Source organism: Microtus ochrogaster, chromosome 5 (assembly GCF_000317375.1).
Source record: "Microtus ochrogaster isolate Prairie Vole_2 chromosome 5, MicOch1.0, whole genome shotgun sequence".
NCBI lineage: Eukaryota > Metazoa > Chordata > Mammalia > Rodentia > Cricetidae > Microtus > Microtus ochrogaster.
The window spans coordinates 60,861,084-60,872,035 of NC_022012.1; the positions used below are offsets into that span (position 1 = coordinate 60,861,084).

At 39.8% G+C, this 10,952-nt stretch overlaps 1 protein-coding gene across 1 annotated transcript in view; it reads right to left on the bottom strand.

Annotated features, from left to right (window-relative positions):
• The window catches only part of Cd109 (CD109 molecule), a 105,168-nt gene that overhangs the window by 53,315 nt on the left and 40,901 nt on the right, over positions 1 to 10,952 (bottom strand). Inside the window, exons 6-7 of the mRNA XM_005347578.2 lie at positions 4,268 to 4,307; positions 1,872 to 1,956 (exon numbers count right to left, since the gene is read on the bottom strand). Coding sequence (XP_005347635.1) covers positions 1,872 to 1,956; positions 4,268 to 4,307 — 125 coding nt within the window. The remainder of the gene's footprint in view (positions 1 to 1,871; positions 1,957 to 4,267; positions 4,308 to 10,952) is intronic.

Here is a 10,952-nt window from a genome sequence, read left to right on the forward strand (position 1 = left end):
CTCTCCTACAATTAAAAAAAATGGCCCAAGTCAGTCATATTAGCACTGTAATTCTAGCAGTCAGAAAGCTGAGGCAGGACAAATTCAAGGCTGGGCTGGGCTACTTCTCAACCCTCCGTCTCATGCAAACATAAAACAGCAAGGAAAACACTAAGAACAAGGAATGTTCTTGGCAAATGGTGATTCTTCAGATTAGTTCTCCAAATGGACCTCAGAACTAGAGCATCTAAAATCAGTCCAACAATGTCTGTCCATCGTCTTCTCCCACTTAGAGGACATGGAAGAAGCGCCAGAATTACAGAAAAGCATGGTGAGCTCTAAAGACTATGAAAAATCTTACAGCACTGGGCTGGCCACCACCTGCATGTCTACAAACTTCACAGTCTGTAAAAATGTTTAAATGTTAGTTGAAGTTATAATCATTATAGCTGATTGTCACATGTCCCAGGACTCACCAGAAAGGGATTATCAGATCTTAGACTATAGAGTACCAAATGCACACATATATAGCTACCAAAAAACTTGACAATTTTTTTGCAAGGAAACTTTAAATAATATTTTTAACCATCACTTCAAACTCATCTTCTTGTGTCAAATTCACTGCCTGCCACTTCACAGTCTCTTCTTAATTCCCTTAATTATTCCCTCTCGTAGTAGAGACCATTCTGCACGCCTTTAATCCCAGCACTCGGGAGGCAGAGGCAGGAGGATCTCTGTGAGTTCGAGACCAGCCTGGTCTACAGTAAGAGCTAGTTCCAGGACAGGCTCCAAAACCACAGAGAAACCCTGTCTCGAAAAACAAAAAACAAAAAACAAAAAAAAAGGCAATCTTCAATAAATCACTTTACAGCCAGAAAATCTTTTTAAAATGTGCTTGCTGGGTTCCTCCAATCTCTATTTTAAACTCTGGGCTTTTTGCTTTGCATTTTACGAATTGAAATGGTAAACTCATGTTTCCTGAATCTGTTAGTTAGATACCGAAATAATCTCTCCTCTGAGCAAACTCCAAAGCAAATACAGAAGCTTCCAAATGATGAGGAAGGAAAAAAAAAACCACCGTCAAATATACCATCCTTCCAAACAAAAGCAGCGATGCTAGTAGGGACCTGGCTGGGAACCACAGTGACAAAATCACTCACCAGAGGCCTCGGCATCTGATGTGCTCTGTGTCAGTACAGGCAGAGCCAGAATGCCAGGATGTTATATTTTAAAATGGTCATATCATATGATAGCTCAGAGTATTTTAAAATAATAACTTAATATATGCTTAAACACAGTTTATTTTCTTTTAATTCTGGTTTAAATCTAAAGCCATGTCTACAGAAATGACTCTATGGTTAAGAATTTTTTTCCCGTTCTAAGACATCTCCCCAGCCCCTAAATACACAAGGTTTCGGAAACTTGACAATGCATGCTATAAGCCCCTCATCACTAGTCCGTGGGAAACATTTTAAGAGTGGCAGCTTGAAGCAGAGTTATGGATGCAAAGACTTGGAGATGTCTGGGCTAAATAAAGTATTGCAGGCATTTGCTTACTGTGTATTAGGGTCTCTTTAAAAAGCAAAACCTTGCACTAACATTCTTAAGTGAGTACAGAGCTTTTATTTATTTATTTATTTATTTATTTATTTATTTATTTATTTATTTATTGTGGTTTTTTGAGACAGGGTTTCTATGCGTAGCTTTGGAGTCTGCCCTGGAACTAGCTCTGTAGACCAGGCTGCCTTGAGCTCATGGAGATCTGCCTGCCTCTGCCTCCCGAGTGCTGGGATTAAAGGTGTGCGCCACCACTGCCCAGCTTGTGTCCAGAGCTTTCTGCCATGCTGTTTGACAACAGTTTAGAGCCACTCCAAAAGAAAGATGCAGCTTACTTTGCTGTGACGGTTCCACTTAATTTCTTAGCGTTCAAAGAACAATACAATGGGGTCTGCAAGGTAACTTCGAACTTCGGTAACACTGGAAAAGAAGAGCAATCTCTTGATTGTTTTACCAGCATCTTCAGTTCAACCATATAAAGAGTTGTTCTAACTAGTTGATAATTGGTATTTCTGGAACTTGGATTTATTCACACACACTGTTAAGTTTAAAAGCCCTTTATGTAATTCAAAATTAGAAATACTTACTTACTAGGTCAACTTTATATAATAACGAAATGGCTTTTGCTTGATTGCTTTACATTTATTGACTGTTTACTTATCCGTTTTGCCTGCACGTGTGAGTGCCGGAGTGTATGCATGTGCACTACACGTGTGCAGGAGGGGAGGAGCCTGTGGAGAGGAGAGGACCCTGTCTTCCCTGGAACTGGAAGTTACGGGTGATTGTGAGCCACCGTGTGGGTTCCAGGAACCCAACCTTGTCCCTCTACAAGACAAGAAGCATTTTTAACCATTGAACCATCTCTATGCTTGCCATAAAATGTTTTACAATTAATATTATTTTAAATAAAGTACTCTACTGTTGGCAGAAGCTGCTTGTTCATTTCCTTCGTCTAAAATCTTGTTTTACTATTTAGGCAAAACTTAAAACTTATTATTAATCAGCTTTCTTTTTCTTACATGAAGTCTTAGAAATCTGATATGGATTTTACATATATAACACATATATTTTTGGACCAGATACATGTCAAGGACTATACACCTGTATGTGGTAAGGACTTTGGGTGACACACACAGTTCCAGATCAGGGGTCAGAACAGTATGGCTGGTGTAAGCTAAGAGTAGATTTTACTAATTTTATTAATTGGTTGGAAAAAATCAAAAAATAAATATGTGGTGATGAATAAGTTTAATACCTGGCAGCAGCATTCACTTATGTATTCTCTGTATCTGCTGCATTCTACAGAGGCAAAGATGAGCAATTATAACAATTACCCAAGGCCTACAGACACCGAAATGCTACTTTTAGTTCCATTATAGGAAAATACTTTGCTGGTCCCTGTTCCAGGCCATGACATACGGATGTGACAATACCATGGGAAACATAGGATCTGGAGGAACGAAAATGTAACAACCTATGTTTCAGAATTCCTTTGCCTAAATTAAGAGTGACCATTAACTGTTATGTGACCAAAGTTAAAAGGTTCACCTACAAACTCAAAGCCACTATTCAATGTATCAGCTATTAGGGAGGCCCTGGACTTTTCCTCATGTCTACCTCCTCTCTGGCCACTGAGTAAAACAGCTGAATCCACTACTTTGATCTGTGTGCTTATAATGCAATCTGGAGTCTGCAAGAAGATGACCTTCCTGAGTTAAAAGCCCTGTCTCCACCGTGTTGACCAAATCAAAATATAGAAAATGACCCACGTCAAACTGGTAATTATGTTTTTTGTGGTGCTAGGAACTGAACCCAAGTGTTGCCCATGCTCTCAACTGAACCATGTCCCCAACTCCAATGTCCAGTTTTCAAAGAATCAAAAAGTTTTACTATTTTATAAGCACAGCAGGATGGGGGGAGTCAGGTACTTGGGAGATGAGCCAATAACCACTAATTTGAGGCTAGCCTAATCTGTAAAGCAAGTTCCAAACAGTACTACAGAAAAAAATTAAAAAAAATAAATAAAAAAAAAAAGCAGTCTGGCTTTGTGGGAGCCTAGGCAGTTTGGATGCTCACCTTACTAGACCTGGAAGGAGGTGGGAGGTCCTTAGACTCCCCACAGGGCAGGGAACCCTGACTGCTCTTTGGGCTGATGAGATTGGGGGAGGGGTATGGGAGGCGGTGGCGGGGAAGAGACAGAATCTTTAATAAATTAATTAATTAATTAATTTTAAAAAAAGCAGTCTGGAGAGGTGACTCAGCAGTTAAGAGCACTGATTACTCTTCCAGAGGACCCAGATTTTTATCCCAAGCATCCCCACGTGATGGCTAACAACCATCTGTACTCCAGTTCCAAGGGGATCCAACAGCTTCTACTGGCTTCCACAGGCTCTGCACGTATGTGGTACACAGACATACATAAAGACAAAACATTTCTACACATAAAATAAAAATAAATAAATCTCAAAAAACAAAAGAGAAAAAATAAAAATAACAGAGAAAGAAAAACTGTCATAAGAAAAAACTGATTTTGGAATGTTAGATACTTTGCCTACTCTTTTCTTTATAATAAAATTTCAGAACATTTACAAAGAAATGTATATTTGATCCTACAAAGAATACTAAAGTTTTAACTTTATTGAAATTTTTATTTTAAGTAGCATGTCTCATGAAAATTTCTCATCTCTATAGAAAGTGTTTTCTCCTTCAAAATACATTGAGGAACTCTTACCGTATTCCGAGACCTCGAATGACTGATAATACTGCTGGTCCTATTGGGAAAACAAGACAAAAACCAAATGAGAATTAGTTTATTTTGTTCTCTTATCTGTATAAAATGTTTAGAAAATAATTTTTGAATTACATATAACAGTTTAAAGATCAAAGCAATTCATCTTAATCTGTAGAAATTTATTTTTAGGCAACTTCAGTACCAAGCTTGTGAAACAGAGTTTTTCCTCCCAATATGTTCACATAAAAAAGTTACCTCCCTAATTATAAGTCATTTAAACAAACTGTTTAATCTGACTTACATCATTTACAAAACAAAAATTAGGTTAAAGAGTTCATAAATTTATGAAGTCATGATAATACATTTCAATTTAACAAAAAAATAACTTAAAGTTTGTTTTGGATGTGACTTTTTAAAAAACATGGGAAAAATGGAATTACTCACAATTAAAATACAAATAATCAAGAAGGCAAGTTATTAAGAACCAACATATCCTATCTTCTAACTCCTTGAATTATTTTCTACTGTAACATTTAAATCAATACATCCTACCCTACTTTAACAGATTCATTAATTAATCTCTTTTCCAAGATTCACAAGAAAACAGATCTCCTATTATATCATTTTCTAACTTACAATACTAACTATGCAGTCTGAATAGCAAAAGCCACAGTCAGAGAGCTACGTGATTTGACTGGGAACCTGCACTCTAAAGCTGATCCTTCTGTGCTTATCACAGCAAACAGAGCAGCAATGATACAAGAGTAGCTTCCCGAGAAATCACAGCTAATCTAAAGCATCTATGTTAAGAATATTTTGAGGCATGGTCTTTCTCCTCTCTCTCTATCTCTCTGTCTCTGTCTCTCTCTCTGTCTCTGTCTCTCTCTCTCTCTCTCTCTCTCTCTCTCTCTCTCTCTCTCTCGCCCAGGACAACCTGGAACAGGTTATGTAGTTCAGGTTAAGCTATAATTAATGATAATCCTCCTGCCTTAGCCTCCCATAGACCCACACCTAGTTCATTTTATTTAACCTTAAGAAAAGATACAGTTCACTTCAAAATAAAAAACAAATCTTCTCATGCTGACAAAATAGCTGTCTAGGTCTGGAATGTAGAACAGTGGCAGAGCACATGAAAAGCACTTATCAATCTCTGGGGCTTAATTGCCAATGCTGAAAGGAATAGAGCTGTTTAAAGTTTATCATCATTTAAAGGTTACACTAAATAGGGGGTGAAGAAATGGCTCAGTGTTTAAGAGCATTTACTGCTCTCCCAAAGGACTTGCTTGTTTTCTGTATCTATAGTCAGGTGACTCACAATCTCCTGTAATTCTAGCTTCACTTCTGATGCCCTCTTCTGGCTTCTGTGGGCAACTGCACACACACATATACATACTTCCTTCTACATGTACAGATGGCTGCACACATACACACATGCATAGTGACATAATTTGAAACAAATCTTTTTAAAATATATAGATATAGATATTTACCCATCCTAAAAAATTGTGCTATTTGGATCAGCCTTAAAAATCTCCATCTTGATGATCCCTACTTCAATTGTTGGCATGTCATATATAGAAATATTATAAGCTGCATGATTCTAATTCACTATACTTTGTTATCTTCAAAAATAAAATCAAGAAGGTATTTGTTGCCTGACTTATCCGGGAAGATATAAAATTAACATCTGTGACCATACTGATATGGCAACAACAGGCCACAAACTGCCCCAAACAAGGTCATGATGAATAAATCAGTTTATCATTTTAATAATTTATTTAATAAATAATTATTTAATAATTTATTTGTAATATTTTATCAGTGTTGCCTGCATGTATGTCTGTGTAAAGGTGTCAGATCTTTGAGTCACAGACAGTTGTGAGTTGAACCCTGTCAAATGCTCTTAACCGCTGAGCCATCTCTCCAGCCCTCATAAAAATGAGCTTACATAGCGGATAACTAGAGAGAACTCCATTTTTCAAAAATTGCCTCCAATACCACCACTAAGCTCCTATACTACAGGACTCTAAGATCACAGTAGAATTGATACAAATCAGGTTCAAATCCCCTTGCTGTCATGTTCTCCCAAATGTCCTGGGTTTGTTTATCCGAATGGAGCTTCTTCCCTGTCAACCCCCTCCCCACACCCCAGTCATTCAGCATGCCCCTTCTCTCCTACAGCATCCTGTGCCCTGTTTAACATAATATGCATAATCATTGGCTGTGCTCCACCCTCTTCAAGAAACTGAAATCCTTGGGGCACAGCAGCCAGTTTAGCATGCTGTTGATGTCTGTTGAATGAATGCATGTATAAACATGACCTACTTGACTCTTGTCCCCAGGCCAATTGCCACAGTTCTTGAGGAGCCCCAGTTATCAGACAGTATCTCTTCTGAGATCTTAAAATAACTTTCTCCTGTAAAGAGTCTGGCTGCCTTGAGGAGGCAAGCAACAGAAAAGGAACCACGACAGTGTTCTCAGTTTCCAGGGAACCAGTGCCACAGAGAGGAAGAAGCCATGCCAAAGGAAGCTGAAGAAAAAGAAGCCAAGTCCTTCCCTCTTTTATCCCTTTAATCATGATAGTAAACGAAGAAATCATTTCATAAATGCACTTTACGTCACACATTTTCCCAAGGTGTTTACAAGTGGCAAAATAAATTATTCTACTGACCAAAGGATCTGGGGGAAAAAAATGAATTTTCCAACATATTGTCCATTGGATAGTCAAGAAGCTAGATCAATTTTTTTCAATGAGTTTACTTATTTTGGTAAAACTCTTTTACAAAATAGATATTCAAAAGTGGAAGAAGAGAGCCAAGCACGGTGGCACACAACTGAAACCTCACCACTGCAGGGCTGAGATGGGGTAATCACAAATTTGAAGTAGACCAGCCTAGGCAATAAAAAAATTCCAGGCCAGTCTGGGTTGCACAGGAAGTCCTTGTAACAAAAGGAAAATGGTAGAAAAGACTGAAACAGCTAAAGTTAATAACAACTTTGACAATTTGTACCATATATAATCACAAAAAACAAAGTATGTGTACTAGGTACTTCTGATGGTCTAACACAGGGATCCACATATTTTTTTTTTTCTGGTAAAGAATCAGACAGGCCAGACACTAAACACTTTAAACTGTGGAGGCCAGATGGTCCCGGTGCCAGCTATATGACAGTGTCAACACCCTGAAAACACACATCCTGAGATCTGGAATGGCAATCCTCCAGCATCGCTCTTTTTGCTCAGAATCGCTTTGACTATCTGGGGTCTTTTGTAGTTCTGTGAATTTTAGGATTGTGTGTGTGTGTGCGCGCGCGCACGCGCGTGTGTGTTCTGTTTCTGGGAAGAATGTTATGGGGATTTAGGGGATTGCATTGAATCTATAAGTTGTGGGAAATGGGAAGCCCTCGTTTGCTATTAGTGGAATTGCAAACTGGTGCAGCCTCTCTGGGAATCAGTGTGAAGTCTCAAAACTCTAAAGAGAAATCTACCACAAGACCCAGCTGTTCATCACTTCTTGTGATACGCTCAAAGGACTTGACACCCTACTCTACCATAGCTAGAAAGTGGCAACAACCTAAAACGTCCTTCAGCTGATGAATGGAGAATGAAATGTTATATACACTGTGGAATGCTATTCGGCTTTAAAGAAAATGAAATTTAAGGTAAATAATAAATCTAGAAAAGATTATATTAGCCAGATGTTGTGGTCTATGACTTTAATCCCAGCACTTGGGAAACAGAGATCTCTTAGTTGAAGCCAACCTGATGTACAAATTCAGTTCCAGGGCAGCTCAGGTTACACAAAGAAACCCTATCTTGAAAAACATAAACAAAAAGAAGAAAGAGAGAGAGAAGATGATACTGAGTGGGGTAACCCAGACCTAGCAAGATAAATGGTGTGTGTGTGTGTGTGTGTGTGTGTGTGTGTGTGTGTGTGTGTGTTAAATGAGCTTAAGACACTTGAGTTGACAATGCTCCACCTGAGAGCCACAGACCTCCTAACAAGAGCCCTGCACTAGACGTGAGAAATCCTTCTGAGCTCTTGGTCAGGAAAGTGCAAGAGTCCCAAGATAACACAGGCTACAGCTGTTGCCCTGGGCTGTCTCCCTATTAGGTAAATCCCTATTGCTGGAGACACCATGTACTTCAGACACAGGATTCAAAAAAAAAAAAAAGTGAAGCTGAATCTGATCAGAAAAACTCCTCCCCAAGTTAGTCTTGGTAGCACCAAATAGTGCTATGCAAACTGCCAAAGCGGGAAAATCCATAGTCCTACCCAACTGTGAATCACATGCCTATGAACCACAACAGTGATCAGGATGACAAGATACACCTAAAAGTGCAGTCATGCCTCTTAGGCCTTGGCAGGAACCACAGCTGTCTAATTGGACTCAAGGCCCACTTCGCAAGAGGGAAATCCTGGAAGGCTAGGAAGGTCCTAGAGGAGAATCTATTCCTGCCACTATACTAGACCAGCATGACACCCAGTGGCATCCTAAATATTTATCCTTGTGCTGGCAGGAGGCAGAGGCAAGCTACAGAAAGAAACTCTGTCACAAGGAAGAAGAAAAGAGAGAGAGAGAGAGAGAGAGAGAGAGAGAGAGAGAGAGAGAGAGAAAGAAAGAAAAAACTATTTTATAAAATAGATTTTAGGATGGATTTACTCTTCAGCATGCTGACTTACACTCTAAGAAAGGAATTAATTCAATTCATTTCCAAATTATTCTGCATTAGTTCTAGCAAATTAAACTAAGCTTGACTAAACAAAAAACAATGACAAAACACAAGTAATTAAGAACCTCATCTTTTATGGGACATACAAATTTCTTTTAATAATTTTCATAAAATTGAGAAGAATTTAATATACTTCAAAACGACTTCTCAAGCTAAGTATAATTAAACAAATGAAGTCACATTCACTCTGTCAGACACTGGAGGGAAGGGCTGACCTGGGACACTTGGTCTTCCAAGCAGACACTTTCCAGGCAAGAGAACACTTAGCTCATCAGTTTCCTCTGAGCTCCTCTTTCCCCAGATGGACGCTGACTCACAGTTCCCATGGAAAGAAAGCACATACATTCACTCACAGTGTATGGATTAGATCTTCTAAAGGTCTAAGTCAAAAACAGGGAGAAAAAAAAAAAGATCCAGGAGATATTCTCAGCAATTTCTGTAGTCTATCTAGACTCCTGTCCCAGAATAAAGAGCACATGGTACGAGTGTATATTGTGGGAATGAGGCAATTGAAGGAGATGAAGACCTTAGTTCACGACCCCTCTTCAAAACCGAAAAACAGATGCCAGACTAGACTACAGACTGGAAGCACAGAAACTGTTGAAACCATCTCAGGCTACTGAAAAGTCTCTCTAATAATGAGACTCTCCCCGCTTCTTCCTCTCTCCCTCCTCCCCCTTTCTCTGTCCCCATCTCTCTCCCTGTATGGAAGTCAAAGGGCAACTTGTAAAAGTTGGTTCCCAGACAATATCAGGAGTATTCAGAGTGTGAGGGCCATAGCCAGGACTTGGTTCCCTCCTCCACAGTGTGGGTTCCATGAATCAAAGCCAAGCAGCTAAGCTTGGCAACAAGCGTCTTGAACACTGAGCCATCCAGCCAACCCTGCAACTACTTTCCATATAAAGATTAAAGACAAACTGAATTTTTCACATGATTGTACATAAAGGGGTATTAAAATGGAACTATTTCAGACTAGGTTTGGGTCTCTGCCCCAAGACAATGGATGCAACTACATCCACATTGGTTTTTGGTTTTTTTGTTTTGTTTTTTTGTTTTTTTGGTTTTTCGAGACAGGGTTTCTCTGTGGCTTTGGAGCCTGTCCTGGAACTAGCTCTGTAGACCAGGCTGGTCTCGAACTCACAGAGATCCGCCTGCCTCTGCCTCCCGAGTGCTGGGATTAAAGGCGTGCGCCACCGTCGCCCGGCTTACATCCACATTGGAAAACAAAGTGCAAGACTCTCTGTGGGACTTGTAAAGGGTTACAGAACCTGACCTTACAATTCTCACCCCTTCATCTGTGTAAAGGACGTGAAAGGGTCAAGAGGAAGATAAACTATGGAGAATTTTAGGAGAATGGTCCCAGGGAAGCAGTTCTGACATACATCTCCCCCCACCCCAACTCAGCAGGGAGTCACTCACCCCTTACTTCAAACCTAGAGAAAGGTTCTTTGGTAAAACAATGCAGCAAGTTGGATGTGTCCTTGGGAGCCTCTTCAAACTACCACTCAAATGCTCTTGGAACACTTGAAAAGCTAAAGAGAATTTACTCGCTGGCCCGCTACAAGGAACAGCAGGGCCAAGAGTATATGCTGTGTCTGGCAGTGGTGCTGCATGCCTGTAATTCCAGCACATGGGAGGCAGAAATCGGTGCATCTCTCAGTTCAAGACCAGTTTGGTCTACAGAGCAAATTCCAGGACAGCCATGGTTACCCAGAGAAACCCTATCTCAAAAAACCAAAGAAAGAAAAAAAAAACAAAAAGAGTATATGCTCTGTTAGGGGTGGTCTGCACCACCCAAATGCTGATAGGCCAAGCATTTTATAATTAATGTAGGCCTCTGTGTGTTTCTTTGGGACTAAACAGCTACAGGACCAGGTGAGACAGAAACCTCTGTCAACAGAAGGAGGAGGAAGAGGAGGAGGAGGAGAAGGAGGAGGAGGAGGAGGAGGA